General features: G+C 33.8%; 1 protein-coding gene across 12 annotated transcripts in view; it reads left to right on the top strand.

Annotated features, from left to right (window-relative positions):
• OSBPL8 (oxysterol binding protein like 8) overlaps positions 1 to 19,328 on the top strand; it is a 150,220-nt gene that overhangs the window by 116,754 nt on the left and 14,138 nt on the right. For all 12 annotated transcript variants that reach the window (XM_074325390.2, XM_074325393.2, XM_074325395.2 and 9 more), the window contains 8 exons: positions 2,435 to 2,519; positions 3,808 to 3,979; positions 7,684 to 7,921; positions 8,531 to 8,715; positions 11,664 to 11,745; positions 12,035 to 12,133; positions 13,889 to 13,985; positions 17,411 to 17,509. In XM_074325390.2, the coding sequence (XP_074181491.1) occupies positions 2,435 to 2,519; positions 3,808 to 3,979; positions 7,684 to 7,921; positions 8,531 to 8,715; positions 11,664 to 11,745; positions 12,035 to 12,133; positions 13,889 to 13,985; positions 17,411 to 17,509 (1,057 nt within the window). The remainder of the gene's footprint in view (positions 1 to 2,434; positions 2,520 to 3,807; positions 3,980 to 7,683; positions 7,922 to 8,530; positions 8,716 to 11,663; positions 11,746 to 12,034; positions 12,134 to 13,888; positions 13,986 to 17,410; positions 17,510 to 19,328) is intronic.

Raw genomic sequence — 19,328 nt, 5'->3', positions numbered from 1 at the left:
CCTCTTCAATAAATGGTACTGGCAGAATTGGAAAGCCACGTGCAAAAGAATGAAACCGGACTGCTATCTGTCACCATGTACCAAAATTAACTCAAAATGGATCAAAGACTTAAGCATAAGACCTGACACAATAAACTGCATAGAAGAAAACATAGGTAGTAAACTTACGGACCTTGGGTTCAAAGAGCATTTTATGAATTTGACTCCAAAGGCAAGGGAAATAAAAGCTAAAATAAACGAATGGGACTATATGAAACTTAAAAGCTTCTGCACAGCAAAAGAAACCATCGACAAAATAAAGAGGCAAACACCTGAATGGGAGAAGATTTTTACAAACAGTGCCTCCGCTAAGGGGCTAAAATCCAAAATACACAAGGAACTCATACAACTCAACAATAACAAAAAAACAAACAACCCAATTGAAAAATGGGCAGAGTATCTGAAGAGACATTTCTCCAAAGAAGACATACAAATGGCAAATAGACATATGAAAAACTGCTCACTCAACATCACTAATCATCAAAGAAATGCAAATAAAAGCCTGACCCCAGTCAGAATGGCTATCATCAACAAGACATAGTAACAAGTGTGGGAGAGGCTGTGGAGAAAAAGGAACCCTCATACACTGTTGGTGGGAAAGCAGATTGGTGCAGCCGCTATGGAAGGCAGTGTGGAGGTTCCTCAAAAAATTACAAATAGAATTACCATATGATCCAGCAATCCCTCTCCTGGGTATCTACCCAAAAAATCTGAAAACATTTATCCATAAAGACAAGTATGCTCCAGTATTCATTGCAGCTTTACTTAACGGTGGCCAAGACATGGAAACAACCAAAATGTCCTTCAATAGATGAATGGATAAAGAAGTTGTGGTATATATACACAGTGGAATACTATTTGGGGGTAAGAAAAGATGATATAGGAACATTTGTGATAACATGGATGGATCTTGAGATTATAATGCTAAGCAAGATAAGTCAGACAGCAAAAGTAGGGAACCATATGATTTCACTGATATGTGGTATATAAACCAAAAACAACAAAAGAACAAGACAAGCAAAAGAGAAATAAAAACTCATAGACACGGACAATAGTTTAGTGGTTATAAGAGGGTAAGGGTTGGGGGGTGGTAGATGTGGGTAAAGGGGATCAAATATATGATGATGGAAGGAGAGCTGACTCTGTGTGGTGAACACACAATGTGATTTATAGAGGATGTAATACAGAATTGTATACCTGAGATTTATGTAACTTTACTAACAATTGTCACCCCAATAAACTTTAACTTAAAAAAAGAAAGAGAAAAAAACAACAGCTTCAAAGTCAGTGTCTATGGTTAGGAAAAAGTAGTGTTTATGAGTTCTTTGTGTCAGGGACTCTTTTGAGCATTTTACATAGAATCTTTTTTTAAATTTTCATACTTTTAAGGAAGATACAATTTTCCCCTATTGACCAGACAAAAAGATTGAAGCCTAAAGGATTACTTAGATAACTTTTCTAGCATGGAACCAAATTTGAAACCCAGGCAGTCTGACTCTAGATCCTACTCTATACTGGTTCTAGGAACTGCCCATAAATTATAATGCTATCTGAAAATACCCAAAGGATATTATAGGATTTGTTAAAATCATATTGATTTTGTAATTTTTTTTGAACCTGCATCTTTCTAATGTTTATGCTTCTCAAAAGTCCATTTTATTCTTTGATCTGACAACTTAAAAATTATGATTTTTCTATTACAATTATACTCTAAATTCAGTCATCAGATTTTCTTTCCAGATTAGACCTGTGTTCATGTAAGATTATCCTTGTTGACGCTGATCATATAGAGCTCTTGGTGTTGTATACTTCTAAAACAAATAACCCCAACCAATAATAAAAAAATTCCTTTTTCTTTCTTGTTTCTGGAAAAATAAAATGAGGTTTTATAGTTGGTATTTAGAAACAAGTATATCATTGGTTATAAAGTGGAGATTTATTTTTCCCTAGACCTACTCAGAACTCTTTTCTCTTTTTCTTATAAATTATAACTGTATTTCCAGCTGTGTCTTTATGGTTTCTAGAAATTAAGTATTTTTCATCTAGTATATATGAAATGGAAATTCTCTGTTAAATTAAAATTTGGTCTTTTACAGTACATTTTAAATTTCTCTTTAATATGTGACTAATACGCAGAGGTAATATTTAACTAATATTAACTATAAGTTCAATTATCTAGTAAGGAGGTATATTTGTTGGAAGAGGAAAATGTTCCTTAATACTTAACATTTGCTTTGTCAGCAAGCATGAAATTAAAGCTTGTTTGCTTTTAAATTATAATCCATGCCTAATTTAGATTGTTACTGATAATAATGGATAATATAAGTTGAGATCTCATAATACTTACAGTAAATCATTTATTTTGCTCATTTTTATTTTATTTGTTTATATTAAGGGTCCAAAAGGTGAAGCAGTTGGATCCATAACTCAGCCCTTACCTAGCAGTTATTTGATCATCCGAGCTACTTCAGAGTCAGATGGTAAATATAGGTTTCGATGGATTGGATTTGGGTCCTCATTGCTAAATATTTATTTTATATACCACCGTGTATTTTTCCTTTGGGCAAGTCTGTCTTTAGTATGGTATTAACAGCAGAGTTACCGTAATCATAAATTGGTTAGAACACAGTTCTATCATTAACTTGGTAGACAAACGGAAATCTGATAGGAAAGAAGCATTGGGTAATTGAGTGATGAGTTAGCAGCCTGGATTTTTCTTCTCCAGGCTCCATTGACATGTTAACACCTTTTGACTGGTTGGTGTTCTCTATGGTAACGCACAGTTTTATCACTGTAGAGGTATGTTTAATACTATTTATATTTTATCATTAAATACTGACATTTATAAGACATATAAACTGTTTTGCGTTTCTTACATAGACATTTAAGTACATACTAAGCTCAGTCAATTAATACTTAATTCCTGAAGCAAATACAGGAAGAGTAAAACTTACTTATATGAAAGCACGGTAACTTTACAACCTTAATAATCGACAGTGGATTTGTTCCTCACTTTTATATTTTATAGACTCGCTTAGCCTAAGGAATCTTGTAATCTTCCAAGTTTACTTTTACCAGATATTATTTTTAAAATTAAAATAGGTACAAGCTTTCATTATAAAAGTGTTTAACTTGGCTGATATTTCCAACAGATCTTGAAACAAATGTATATGAATTTAAGAGCAACCAGCATTTCTTTTTCTGCTAATTACAGTTCTAAATTTTAATTAAAAAATCAGTTATTAGTGTTTCTACTAACTAATGTGGCAGTTAATGACAGTATTATACAAGCATTTCCTTGACTTAAAATTTTTTAAACATGTAAGTGGAATGGATGCTAAACCTGGGGGTAGACCTATTATCAATAACAAAACATTATTTTAGACAATCGTTTGTTTATAGTAGAAACATAACCCCTGTCGTATATTTTATGTACCTTGTTTGGTACCTTCAAATTATACTACATGTTAATGTTCTAAGATTTTTTTTTCTTTTAAGTACACTTATTTAGGCGACTTTCTAATTCGTGCTATATTCTATTCATTTACCAGTGGTTTGTATGTGCTTAGTATGTAAAAAGCACTTGTTAATCTAAAAAATTGCATTTAAGAAAAACCTTTACAAGATTTTATGTTCAAATTAACTTTACCAGTACATCTTTCTCAAAGAAATAATAGTATGCTTAAAGGCTAACAGTGTTAAATTAAGATGGATGCTAGTTTTTCTAGTTTCTTGAATTATACTCCTTATGAATCTGTGTTCTCCTAGGAAGGTGCTGGATGGATGCTCTGGAATTGGCTTTGAAATGTTCTAGTCTTCTTAAACGTACAATGATCAGGGAAGGAAAGGAACATGACCTGAGCATTTCGTCAGATAGCACACATGTGACTTTGTATGGCTTATTACGTGCTAACAATCTCCACAGTGGTGACAACTTCCAGTAAGTAGATATTGCCACTAATTTGGTCATTATTTTAGAGATCATGTTGTTCACTAGGTTAGTAGATAGGCCTAGGATTTTTGTAGTGTTTCTAGGATTGAAACTTGGCTGTCTTCTTCTCATTATATGTCCAAGGCCTGGATTAAGATTTGTTCAGTGACTATGGTAAGGTATAGAAAATTATTTCCTTGATTCCAGCCTATGAGAATAACTTACTTCCCAAATACAATCATGCTGTCTACCTTGTCTTTGTGCATGGTGTTCCCTTCATTAAGAATGATTTCTGGTGCTTGCTCTTTTCTCCTGTTATAATCCTATGTATTCTTCAAGACCAATCTCAAATATTACATCATATGTGAAGACTTTCCTGCCTCATAACCATGAAATGGAACCATGAAATGCCCTTCTATTGCTGCTCTGTAGCTTTTTTTTTTTTTTTAATAATGGCACCTGACTTATTCTACCTGATATTTGTGGAATTCTTCTAGTGTATTTTAAGTGTTTCGAGTTGGAATTGTATCTTATTTGTGATTTTAGTCCCTGCAGCATTTATTATAGTTAATAATAATAAAAAATTTTCTCCACAGAAACTAAGAAGTACTTTGTTTAAGATTCAGTGGTTTGTTGAGGTTCATGTCTCTTTTGGTGCTTTGTAGGAAAAACAGTAGACTTCCTTTTTTCCTCCCTTACCCCAGTGCTCAGCTTCTGCTCTACAGCCACTTACACCTATCAGCATTGGGGTTACTCTCCTCAAAGTACGACTGCCACTCTCCTCTTCCCCATGTAACCTGAGCTGGGGTTTTTTCTTATCCTTTTGCTTGACTCTTTACTCTCTTTAAAAACCTCTATTACATGAGCTTTTACATCATTTCCTTGCAGACCTATAATCTGGAGTTTTATCTTAATCCCCAATATGAAAGCCTGAATGGCATAAGATTGGGGGGTGGGGCACAATTTATGTGGGAATAGATGTTTGTTGGGGCCTCTTCCGACATTTTTCCCTTGAAGCTCTTCAGCTGTAAACTGTTCATTGTTTTTATTGACTACCAGGTAATTTGTAAATTTGGGGATCTTAAAAATTTATCTGCTTCACATATTTATTCATTAAAATTTTTGAACCTCTTTTTAGTAGAAGATATCATACATTTTCTGTATAACTCATCACATTGTGAATAGGGAGATGAATCAGATATGATCCTAAATTTGAATACATCATAGCAGTTCACTAGCTGTGTGATCCTGGAGAGATGTTTTATTTTGTTTTGTTATGTTTGAAACCTATAAATGCCTGGTAACTATAAATAGTAGGAAGAAAAAGACATAAACAACCAAAGGAGAGATGCTTCAGGATAATATACATAAGATCAGGAAAATTTAGAAGTTGAAAACATAGCACCCAGCGAGGCAATCAGGGAGAGGATCAATATAGCAGACTTTTTCAAAAATAGACTCAACATATCAACATGTTTATTTGGGTATATGACAGAAAATGAGCAGGGAGCTGATGATGCAGAGGTGAGGGGGTGGGAGCCTGTCTCCGAGACTTGTAGTCTGCTGGGATATAAACAGGAAGTGTGTGAAGTTAAAGAAGGTCACCAAGCTTTAACTGGGAAGATAATGGTAAAATAAAACAAAGGACCATGTTTGGGAAATAATAATTTATTGAATATTGTACATGTCGAGGCTGCAGTGGTCCCAGGACAAATAGATGATGTCAGCCAAGCATTTAAAATAAAAACATGGGTGTAAAGCTTATTCCTGCATGCATGGGTTTGGAAATCACATACAAATGATAATGAAGCCTTGAAATTGGGGAGCTTGGCAAAGGAGAGAGAGGATATAGAAAATAAAAAAGGGCCAAGGAAGATGAAAATATCTAAGGACAGAAGGAAGTAAGAGAGATCAGAGAGCTTAAAAAGTAGAACCACGGTTACATGGAACCCAAGCACTAAGACCATTTCAAGGAAAATAATCATCATCAAAATCCTGGGATGCAGAGAAGTCACAGGAGGCGAAGATTAGACAAGGCTGTTGGGTTTGTCAGCTAAGCCATCATTAGTGACCTTTAGGGAACAGATTCACTGGATTTAGGGGAGTGAAAGCCAGATCATTAGTAGTCAAGGAGAGAATAGATGGTAAGAAAGCAGAGACAGCAATTTTAGACTACTTTTTAAAAATATATGATAGTCATGGGGATGTAAAGTATAGGGAATACAATCTATAATATGGTAACAACTACGTGTAGTGCCAGGTGGTACTAGTTAGGGGGGTCACGTCCTAAATTATATAAATGTCTAACCACTGTGCATACACCTGAAACTAATACAAAATAATATTGAATGTCAACTATTATTGAAAATTTTAAAAGGGAGGGAAAGGCGGATAATACTGTGTTAGCATGATACAGTGTCAGATGGTTCCTGGGTTTATCATGGTGACCACTTCTTTACCATAGGTAATATAATCAATAATGTAATAACTATGTATAGTGCCAGGCGGGTACTGTTGAATAACTATGATGTACACCTAAACTTAATATAATATTGTGTGTTAGCTAGATTTTAATAAAAATCTTTTTTGAAAAAAGAAATATGACTTCATAAAATTGCATAGGGAGTTTAATTTAGTCTTCTTTGTAAAAATCTATTGTAATGCAGCTATCATAGAAAAAAAGACAAAACAAAAAAATATGGTTATAAAGGGAAAGAAAGAAAATAATATGCATATAAAAATGTATTTCTATTAGAAATTCTCTGGTTAAAAATCCATCAAATGAAGATTTTGGAAAAATAGAAACTAACATAGGAATCAAATAGGACGTCTTTGCTCTGTTACTATCTCAGCATTGTTAAAATATCAGCTAAATATAATGGCACTGTGTATTCATTTTTAAAGTACTTTCGTGTTCATCCCTGTAAGTTTTATTATAGCAAATGAAACCCACAGATACTTTCCTAAATAAGAAATTTCTTTTTAAAAAATTGATTCTGACAATGAGTTTGTTCTTTTTAATCTTCCTTTTTGTACATATTATCAAACCTAATCATTTTAGGATTAGTAGAAACAGAGTTGAGTATAGCAGTTTGTCAATTTTAGGTTATAGTTTCATTTCCTTAAGCTGAAATTTCCGTTTCCAGTTCTCCCTGGATTTTTTTCCTTAAGATTAAGCCTATTGGTCAAGTATTAAATAATATAATTAGTTATCTTTTACATTTTCTTGTCTCATTCTTGAACTTATTTTAAGTGACTTTGGATACCTTTACAGGTGGAAAGTCATAATTCATGTGCATTCACTTCAGAATCTGATGATTGTGAGTTGAAGTTTCAGAGCAGAAGTGACAGTGAGGTTGGTTCCAGTGATGATGATCACAAAACTAAGAAAATAAGCAAGAGATAGTGTAAAATTTTGCTTTTGAAGATTTTAGCCCCAGGTGGTAGAGACAAAGAGTTCAGTGTGTCATCTTTTACATTTCCCCATTTTTTTTTTTTTTTACTTCTCTGCCATTTACTAATGTGTAAAGTGAGAATAGCTACCTATTTCATAGGGTTATTTTGAGAAATAAATGAGTAAAACTACATAAAGCACTAAGAACAGTGCCCAGCACATAGTAAATTCTCAATGAATGTTAGACAGCATCTTTATTTGTAAGTTAAATATTCTTAACCCCTTTTTATTCTTCCTTCTAATAATTCTTTCCCTTAAGGTTAAATGATAGTGAAATTGAACGACAGCATTTTAAGGACCAAGATATGTATTCTGATAAATCTGATAAAGAAAATGATCAAGAGCATGATGAGTCTGACAATGAGGTGATGGGGAAAAGTGAAGAAAGTGACACCGATACATCAGAAAGGCAAGATGATTCATATATCGAACCTGAGCCCGTTGAGCCTTTAAAGGAGACGACCTACACTGAACAGAGTCATGAGGAACTTGGAGAGGTAAAAGTCTGTGATTTTCAAAGATTTGGGTTTTCTAATTCTTGGGAATTTTTAAATGTAATCGAATATATTATTTGTTTGACCTGTGGCTTATTTTTCCTAAAAGGATATTTCTATGATACCTATTGTATTTTAAAAGTTGCATACATATGAAATATGATTTATAAACAGCTAAAAATACAGCGTAGTCATACAAATAGGACTCTATTCTGTTAAATATAAAGTTCACATTTTCTTCAGGTTTGCTTTTAAAATGGGATACTGCTCAATGTCATTGCCAGGTACAAAGTAAACTGCAAGGAAACATGAGTTTGTAACTTTGTTATTACTTGTGCATAGAAGTAAAGATAATAATATAATGGAGTATAATATTTTTTGTGATGGATTCTTTGCACATATGATTCACTTTGATATCTCTTGCAACTACCCTTTTTACATAACTTTTATAGCTATAGACTTTATTTATTACCTAATGGGTTATTTCCGCATTTTAACGATGCTTAAAATAGTCAAATAGAGAATTCTGATTTTCAACATTAGCTGTCTTTTCTATGCATCTGTGTGTCTGAAATAAATATAATATTTCAGTATTTTTGTTAATTGCTGAAGGCAGGTGAGGCTTCTCAAACAGAAACTGTGTCTGAAGAAAACAAAAGCCTTATCTGGACACTGCTGAAACAAGTTCGTCCTGGCATGGACCTGTCCAGGGTGGTTCTGCCTACATTTATCTTGGAACCTCGTTCTTTCCTGGATAAACTTTCAGATTATTACTATCATGCAGATTTCCTATCTGAGTAAGTAGATTCTCATTTCTTAAAATAGAAGGTACTTCATGGTTTTCTAGATTTTTTTCCTAGAGTACTATTTAATAGTTACGCCTTACCAAAATCAGACCCTACTGCGCTATCCCTCTCTCTTCTCCACCACTCCTACAGTTGACCTTAATAAGAAGCATATTTAATACTTTGGTATAATGTTTTCACTTATGAAGTTGAACTAAGATCACAAGCTTGAGGAGGACGGGAGTTTTACCTCTCACCCGACAGCACTGCTGTCACAGGCTCCCTGACTGCTTCCTGACCTAACACAGGGACAGGTGGTTGGCATTGTTTGTTCTCCCACCTCAGCCCTTGTTCAGGTCCCATCCTGGGGCTTGTGCTTTTGTTTATACTTATCCTCTCTGCATGCTGTGAGGCACATGCAGCTTACCAGAACCAGAATGCTCTGCCACATGCTGGCTCTCGGCATAAATCCCCACTTTCATCTTTCTTCCTGCCCGCTGATCCTGGGTACAGTTCCGAAAAAGGCAGGCACAAAGGAGGTAGAGGAGGAACTAACTGTCCACCTGTGTCCCAACAGTTGCTTGGAGAACCAATAAAAGGCAGCAACTCTGTGCATACCTTTCCAAGTTTCACCTGCCGTGCCCATTTTAGCAGCTGTGGTGTTTCAAGGCACTGTTTTCTAAGACACTACGTTCTGACCCTATGACCTGATGTTTAGATTCCCCATCAATATCTGTATTCAGTTTACTAGTTGCATTATTAGTCTATTAGTTACATTAATGAACATTGCAAAAAGAAAATCATAACCTGAATCAAAAGACTATTGATAAACTGTGGGAGATTTTTGCAAATTAAATCATATACAAAGTGTTAATCTCCCTGAAATAAAAAAGAACTCTTAGAAAGTGAATTAAAATGATCAAAAACCTAATAGGAAAAGGAGGATAAGACCAGTTTAACATTGAAAAAATAGAAACAGTCCTTAAACATGTAAACATCACACAAAATAAGAAAAATGCAAGTTGAAACTACAGTAAGATACTGTTTTTCATCCATCACATTAACCAAAAGTCAAAAACTTTTATACCCCAGTTCGGCCTATGTCTTATTATACCTCTTTCTTTTATCTGTCTAGAAATTCATTTCTTTCAGAGTGTATGAATCACAGTAAGATCTTCTTAAGATATGCCCACTTTCCCAAATTGAAAAGATGCACTTTTCTGGGAACACACACTGTTTTATTGCCAAGGTTGTGTGCAATAGGCACTCATACTCGGCTGCTGGGCGATACAAACTATCACAGCACTTTTGGAAGGAATCTGGCAGTATTTCCAGAATTACAGATGCATTCAACCCTTTGATCCAGTAATCCTGCTTCTGGGAATAATCCCTACAGACATAGTTCCACATATACAAAATGACATATATACAAGGTTGTTGCAGCAGGGTTTGTTATAGCATAAAATTAGATAACTCAACTATCCAGCCCCAGTTGACTGGTTAAATTATGTATGGTGTACCCACACATAGGAAGAACTCTGTAAACTGATATGCAGGGATCCTCAGGAGTATGTGTGTGTGTGAACCAAGCCAGGCACAGAAGAATGTGTACAGTTTGCTACCTTCTTTTTAAAGAAAGACTATATATTTATATTCTTTATGTATAAAGAAAATTGTTTATTAAAAAAAGGAAGCTAAAAAATATTGCCTATAGAGCATAACAGTATGGAGAGATGGGGCAATACAGGACATGTGTATTCTTTTATTGCTTTATACTTTTTTATTTTGCTCTGAGTTTTTAACTATGTAGTCTATATATGTGTAAAATTTAAAATAAAATATCATAGTAAGAGAATTTAAACCGGAGAGGAAGAGAACAATCAAAGGGTGTTATTCCCGAAAATGCGGCCTTCCAACTTGACATAGTTGTCAGTAAGCCTAGGCCTAGCCTCCTTCATCTCACACATCATCTTCAGAATTCACCACACTGGACCATCCGACATGCTTGAAGAGTGTAATAGTTAAATTGTATAATAAAATAGATAAATAATCAATAAACAGATTAACTTTGCAGTAGAATTCACTTCTGACGTACACAGTCAGTGTTTTACAATGTTTATGTCAACGGCAAAAAGGCAGCTGAGTCATGGCTTCTAAAAATTTCTTCTTTAAAATGAAAATTATTCTTTGATTACCCATTATGTTGGTAGTTTGTTCACTCTGGAAAATCATTTGGTAGCACATAGGGGAGGTTAAGGCTAAAAATGTGTTAAAAGCTTTTGATTGGTTTAAATTCTTCTAAAACTTCCATATTTGTGGTTTGAAACGTCTGTGTTGTGTACAAGGGGCAGAAAAGGCATATAGTCCTATACACTTAGGGAGGCAGTCTGTGCACGAGAGGCTAACATGCTCCGGGTGTCCTCCCTCCGTGTGCTACAGCACTCACCAGTTACCGTTCATCTCCTGTAATTAACAACCAAGACGAGACTAAATCAAGTGCACGTGGTCCTCTCTCTGACATACGGACTGAAGACCTCTAACAAAGTTGTTAATGAGCCTTCTCGGCCACGGCCCCTTATTGCAAATGTGAGGCATCAAACAGTGCATGAATCTCAAAATCTGTTTATTTTTTTCAATCACAATTTCTCAGGGAACCCCTAGCAACATCTAGGTTTCTCCAGAACCCCAGTCATGCATGAAATCTTAGTTCAGAGAGTTTTCAAAAACTGCTTGAGCAAAGACCTGGGCAGCAAGCACATCAAAGAATAGGAAAAATGGGGAGAAAAGTAACCAGATTTTGAAAAATGATTCTTACAAACTGATGTACGTGGTTGTTTTTGCCATCTATTTTAAAAATGTTTCCCAATCATATCTCATATTCAGTTGTTGACTTAATAAATGTGAGGGAGAATTTGTGATAGATTCTATAAAGTTTTTGTGTTTACCATTTTGTTTTTTAGGGCTGCTCTTGAAGAAAATCCTTATTTTCGTTTGAAGAAAGTAGTGAAATGGTATTTGTCAGGATTCTATAAAAAGCCAAAGGTAATTTTTATATTTTACTTTCTTTAGCCTTATATGAGTTCTGTATTTTTTATGTTATATTTATTTATTAATAATTGCATTCGCACGGTCTTTTTGAATTAGCAAAATGGCAAAATACTTGATAATTTACACCTGCATTATGATTAAAGTCATTTAACTTTATTTCATATCACTACTGTGAAATTTTATAAGGATAAGCTCCCAGGTGATACAGCTAAACCCATCTTGATTGGTTTGAACTATTTTGAATCTTCCACATTTGTAATTTGAAACTTGTGTTTTTCACTAGGGTCTGAAGAAACCTTATAATCCTATACTTGGTGAGACTTTCCGTTGTTTGTGGATTCATCCCAGAACAAACAGCAAAACTTTTTATATTGCTGAACAGGTATTAGAAATGCGTGTTACTGAAACAAAACTGAATCAGAAGTTATTGGGATATTTTCATAGAAAATATTAACTCAGTAAACTCACTGTTGATTAACCTTTATTTGTGAACATTTGGTAAGCATTTTGCCTTTTAGTATTGAGTACTACTGAATGCCGTCCTCATAAGGATTCCTGTTAAAGTCATGGAATCCTGTGACCGTGCCCCCACCCCACCTTTTTTGCCAAAGTTCTTCAGTGTTTCCCCAGTTACTAAACAATTTTACATCCATTTGTCTGGTATCCAAGGTCCTCCATATCTTTTAAATTTACCTCAAATTACATGTCTTTCTGAGCCTTCCACTGCAGTTAAACCTGTGCATTCACAGTTAGGTGACCTGATACTGTGCTGCTTTGCCTCAGTATGTTTAAATTTAATTCTCCCACCCCAGTGTTTCTTCTCAGCAATTCTTCATTTAAACAAACCCTGACCTGCTTATCTTTCATGATCCAGATGACTAGTGATGTTTTCCTTCTCAAACTTCTGTATTATTTTTTGTGATTACCTATTAAGCTGTTATGTTGACACTTGTTATTAACTTTTTACAGAACATTTATTTCCCCAATTGAATTGTTAGCCCTTTGAAGGTGTACCCTCCCCATAATACATTTTTTATTGTACACATAGTAGGCAGTCATAAAATATTTCTTAGTTTTAATATTTTATTAATTTAAACTTTTATACATCTGTATTCATGATTATTAATCTTCCCCCACCCTCATCCAAACAAACCTGAAGAATATGACGTTATCTCTCCATACAGTGGATCCTTATTATAATAATTCTCGCTGGGAGTGTAAGGAGGATGCGTAGACCATGAGGCATTTGAAAAACCTTCCTTTTCTTTAGAGATTTGAATATCCTTCTCGGATTCAAACCACTTATTTGTATTAATTTTTTTCAATTAATGATTGTAACACCTTGCATTTTACTTTGTTACAATGCTTCGCTAAATTGAGATGCTTGAGGAAGAGTGTAATTTTAGCTTTGTGTCATTTCAGAAAACACAAGATGTATTTATATTTATAATGTTCAATTCTTAAAATAACATGTTTGTCAAAGCTTTTATTAGTTTCCTACCGCCTATTCAGTACTCTATATGAAGAATAGCCACTGTGTTAGTTATATTTATAACAAAGTACTGCCAAAACTGAATTGCTTAAAACAATCTTTATTATCTGATACGATGAGGTTTGGGAATCTGGAAGCTCCTTAGCTGGGTGGTTCTGGCACAGGATCTCTCAGGAGGTTGTGGTCAAGATGTCAGACAGTTTTGCAATCCTCTGAAAGCTTAACTGGGCTGGAAGATTCTACTTCCAAGCTATTTCACAATAGGACTTAGTTCCTTACCACTTGGGCCTCTGCATAGGGTTGTTCACAATGTGGAAGCTGGCTTCTTAGAGCTAATAATCTGAGAGAGAGAGAGAGAGAGAGAGACTGGATTATAACCTAATATCAGAAGTGACATACTATCACTTCCCCATAAACCAGATTTGAACAGTGTAAGAGGAGCCCACCTCATGGTGTGAATACCAGAAGGTGAGTTTCCTGAGGAGACATCTTGGCGGCTGATTATTACAATCATCAATATTTGATTTTACTACTTACCAAATGTTCTTCTTCTTCATTAATAGAGTATATGTTTAAGAAGTGAACTTTTGATAATAGCACAATGATATGCTAATTGTATTCTATGTTTTTTCTTCTATTCAATAGGTGTCTCATCACCCACCAATATCTGCCTTTTATGTTAGTAACCGAAAGGATGGATTTTGTCTTAGTGGTAGTATCCTGGCTAAGTCCAAGTTCTATGGTGAGTTTCCCCTTGTCTCAGTTGGCTCCCTTTTCTGGGAAGAAATATTTTCTTGTGAGTTTTTATTTAGACAGTGTCTTCGGCTGTTTTCAGTAAGGAATTTGTATGTCATTTTAAGTATCATTTTTACCTGGATAATAGCCTTTTATAGTGTCTTTATCCATTTATAAATAACACACCCTTAAAAGGTTTTGTTAAGTACAAGGGGATATAGAGAAATACGGTTACAGTAGGAAACTTAATTTAAAAACTATGACAATCCAAACAAATGGCCAAAGTTATACACCAGTAGAAAACATATAACCTTAAATGCTTTTATTTGGATTTTAAAATTAAATTTTAAATGGAGAAAAATCAAATTAAATTTCAACTGAAGAATTTCAATCTTGGGAGAAAAAATAATTACGGTAAAATAGGAAAAATAAAACATGTCAACAGAAATCTAAGGTTTGGTTACCTGAGAGGGCAGAGAACCATAGATAAGTCTGTGACAGGAGAATCTGATAGTTTTTGATACAGGAACATGATGTATGCCTTTATTGTTTTTCAAGATGTCTTTTATTTCCCTTAATGTTAATTTTGTTTGGGTTTTATTTTTGTTTTTGTATTTTTTTGGCCTAGTTTCATGTTTTGTTTGTTTCAGAGTGTGATTGTTTTCTTCTGAATGTTACATATATTTAGGTTATTCCCTCGCTACTACACCTTCCATCCCTCCACACTCTATAACTATAGTGTAAATGGCTTAAGACCATGGAGAACACTAGCAACCACCTTACCCTAATTGATATTTCTAGAACTTTACAGTGGACAGTTGCAGAATTTACATTATTTTCAGATATATGTATGGTGTTTTCACTGGTATAGAGCATGTGTTTGACCATAAAACAACTCTCCATAAATTTCAAAAGACTGAAAATCATAGAGTATATTGTTCTGCAACCTCAATGAAATAGAATAAAAAATAAACATAAGATATCAATATAAATTCCAAATATTTGGGAATTAAAAATCATACTTCTAAGTAATTCATAGGCCAAAGTAGAAATCACAAGAGAAATTAGAAAATATTTTAAATTAAATGATAATGAAAATATAACATATCAAAAGTTGTGGCATGCAGCAAAAGCAGTGCTTAGAGGAAATTTATGATTTTAAATTAGAAAAGGAGAAAGATCTAAATCAGTGATCTGACTTTATACCCTATGAAATTAGAAAAAGAGCTAAATAAATTCAAAGAAAATAAAAGAAATTAAATAATAAAGAGCAGATATCAGTGTAGAAAGTGGACAAACAATACAGAAAATCAGAGAATCCAGGAGTTGATTGTAGACTGATGAAGAGAATACAGATCTAGAATAAGTATCATTACTGATCCTACAGACCCTGAAAGGATGATAAGGAAATACTATAGACTATTTTATGCCAACAAATTTGACAGCTTAAATTGTAATGGGCAAATTGCTTGAAAAACACAAATTGCCAAAACTGACCCAAGAAGAAATACAAAAATTTAATAGGCTTAGATCAGTGAAAGAAATTGAATTACTAATTAAAAATTTTCCTTCAAAGATATACTCCAGGCCCAGATGTCTTGAGATCTTCTAAACATTTAAGGATGAAGTAATACCAATTTTATACAACTTATTACAGAAAATAGAAAAGGAGGATACACTTCTCAACTTATTTTATAAGGCCAGCATTACTTTAAGCCCAAAAACCAGACATTACAAGAAAATAGCAAATCAATCTCTCTTGAAAAAAAATCTTTAACAAATTAGTAACAAATCAATATATATAAAGGGTAATACACATAAAAGGATATATTAAAAGTGTAAGTTTCATGATCATTATATTAAAAGGACAATATATCATGATCAAGTGGGGTTTATCTTAGGAATATAGGGTTGGTATATCATCTGAAAATCAACCAATGTGTAATTTATATTAATAGAATGAAGGAAAACTGTATCATTTTTTAAGAGATGTGGGAGAAGGATTTTACAAAATTCAGCACCCATTCACAATAAAAGCTCTTGACAAATTAGGACTAGATTAAAGGTATTTATGAAAAATATATAGCCAACTTCATACTACTGAGGTGGAAATTGAATAATTTTTCCTAAAATCAGGAGCAAGGCAAAAGTGTTCATTCCCACTACTTCTGTATTAAATTGTATTAGAGGTCCTAGCCAGTGCAGTAAGCAAGTTAAAACGCAGATTAGCAAGAAGTTAAACCATATACATACCAAATTTATATAGAAAAACTTTTAAAATATGCCAAAAAACTACTAGAACTAGTAAGTAAATTTAGTAAGGTCGCCAGATTCAAGGTCAAAATACAAATATCAATTTTATTTCTATATGCTAGAAATGAAAACACTTGCAGAGTGAAATTTTAAAAAATAACTTTGATTCTAATAGTGTCTGGAAAATAAAATATTTAGCAATAAATTTAATGAACGATACGTGAGTACACTGAAAACTGCAAAACGTTGAGGAAAATTAAAGAAGACCAATGGAAAACTACACTATGTTCATATATTAGATTACTTAATAGTGTTAAAATTGTCTGAAATGTGAACACAACAGGATGGATGAATCTAAAACACATTTTGCTAAGTGAAAGAAGTCAGACACAAACTACATATTTTATGATGCCACCTATACAAAGCTCTAGAATAGGTTAAACTACAGTGCTTGAAACCAGATCAGTGGTTTCCTGGGGCTGGGGGAGAGCATTGACTTCCAAGGAGTGAAGAGAAACTTTTTGGGATGATGGGAAATTTTGCATCTTGATTGTGATGGTGGTAGTTACGTGACTATATACAATTGCCAAGACTATCAAAATACACACTTAAAATAGATCACAATATATGTAAATTATACTTCAATAAAACTGGTGATGGGGGAATGAAAAGTACTCATGGGAGAAAAACTGGAAGAAAATACCATGAAATTTTATCATTGATTGCCTGGGTAATAGGTTATGCATATTTTTATTTGTCTAAAGTATCTATAGTATTATACCAGTTATAAGTACCTAAAGCTTGGGCCTTCACTAAGTAATGTGACTGATGGTGGATAAGAAATAATGTTTTTATTCAAAAATGGGCAAATTAAGCTATACAGTGAAACTGTCAGTGTTTTATTGCATGCATTACATGTTTAAGATTTTTCTTGAGACCCTCATGTAAAATAACATAATAATGTAACTATACTTTTAAAAGTACTCATAAGAATGGGAATATGGATCAAATGTGTTTTGGATATAAAACAACAAACACATGTTTGGGCGCATTAAGACTGAGACATTTTTAAGACATTCCACTGTAGCTGTGTGGTAGGTATCCTAAATATACGCGTACCTTGCTTGTTTTGAATTGGTTGAATTTGTTTTGTAAAATTTAGTGAACTATTTATTTTAGGAAACTCATTATCTGCAATATTAGAAGGAGAAGCACGGTTGACTTTCTTGAATAGAGGTGAAGATTATGTAATGACAATGCCATATGCTCATTGTAAAGGTAAATGTTTTTCATACTTGAGTTAGATATTTCTTAAACCTTTTAAATAAATGACTACTCGGTGGCTGTAAATTGTTATGTTTTGAGAATGGTAGGAGTCAGCCTTTTGATTGACAGTGTCCTTGGTTTACAGATACTTAGATCATTGCTATCATCTGCTGAATATTTCTGTGGTGAATTAATTGAGCAACAATGGACTTTTTGTGACGCGTACTTTAGTTGAAAGAGACAGATTACAATAATGGAATTTCATTTGCCTTAAGGGCAAGCTTTAAAATTTGATGAGACTGCTTATTATTTCAGAATCCTTAAAAGTGATTTTTATCTTCTTGCACCACCACCCTTTTTAAATTTCTAATTTACTGCTTTTCATTGTACCAAGTTCTTTAAAAAATGTTTTCATCCTCATTTGGAAACTTCTTAAAATTTAATGTATTATGCTTTTTTATCCCTATTATTTAGGACATAGGTGAAGATACTAAATAATAACTATCGTTTACAACAGTCCAGACCTCCCGACTATTCTGTATGCTTTACAATTTATAAACCCAGTCATTCCCCAGCCCTGTACGGTAGGCAATAGTAGCCCTCTTTTATGGAAAAGGAAAAGGAGGTACGATGAGGTTAATATGCCCCATATTGCACCACTAGGATGTGGCAGTGCCAAGATCTCTGCCATCTGCACTGCTGTGCTATAGAGCAGCAGCTGAATCACTCAGGTTGCTCATTGTCTGTACCTTCCTTTCCAACCCATTTCTTAAAAATAACTTTTTTGGTAATCATCCTTTATTCTAGGAACAGATTCATGAAAACAGAAATATACTATGACCTCATTTCACAGATGAGAAAACTGGGGTTAAGAATCTTATCCAAGGCTAAACCAGCTAGTCAGTAAGAATGCTGAGACTAATATCCGGGCTCGTTGACTCCTATTTACTGTACTATGAACCTACCTAGTACGGAGTACAAGAGTGGCCAACTTGTGGCTTGAGGCTAGATAATCTTAGAGCTTCACATGTGGTTCTAGAAATAAGCATGATGTTAAATACCTGAAATTAGGAATTGAATTGATAAATATATTTTAAAATTTTATATCACTTGAAGTAAATAAAATATTTCATGTAGATACCCAGTACCATACCCAACTATCAACAGGGGAAAATTTTTTCATAGCGTTGTTTTTATTGATGGAAAAAAGAAGTGATTATAACCCCTTATAAATGAGCATAGGAAATGATTATTTTCTACCCTTTGTATTTTCTAGGATGTGTTCCCCAAATCACTAGTCTCACAAATTATTTTACAAAATAAGAGTTCCATAGCCAAATAAATATGAGAAACATTGCATAGTTGTTCCCCAACAAATTAACATTGTGTATTTGTATATTAAGGCTGTCTTAACAGCTTATTCCAACAACAGATATGCACAATTTTTGTTTAACTTTATTAAACTCATAATTTCCCCGGCTTTTAGCTACAGAACCTATTTTGGGGTATTTTTGTTTGTCTTATACAATTCATTCTTCTTATTTGCAGTAGTTCTGTTCTATAAATTAACCACAGACACTGAATTAAATAATATTGAGCCACTGCTCCTAGGGGAAACACTTCTGTGAGCCTCTTGTCTCATTTTTATCAACCAATCAATACATAACCTTGTTTCTGTTTAAAGACACTTCATTTAATATATGTTGTTGACTCATGAAAATGGAACTAACAGCCCACAGTACTATATATGCATGTCAGAACCAAGCTTTCACACACATATTTTCTCCGTAAGGTACATCACAACCTTCTGTGCTTAGGAAACTAGACAGCA

The sequence above is a fragment of the Rhinolophus sinicus genome, chromosome 1 (genome assembly GCF_057876585.1).
Source record: "Rhinolophus sinicus isolate RSI-liver-muscle chromosome 1, RSI-T2T, whole genome shotgun sequence".
Lineage (NCBI taxonomy): Eukaryota > Metazoa > Chordata > Mammalia > Chiroptera > Rhinolophidae > Rhinolophus > Rhinolophus sinicus.
This window is presented reverse-complemented; position numbering and strand designations above follow the sequence as displayed.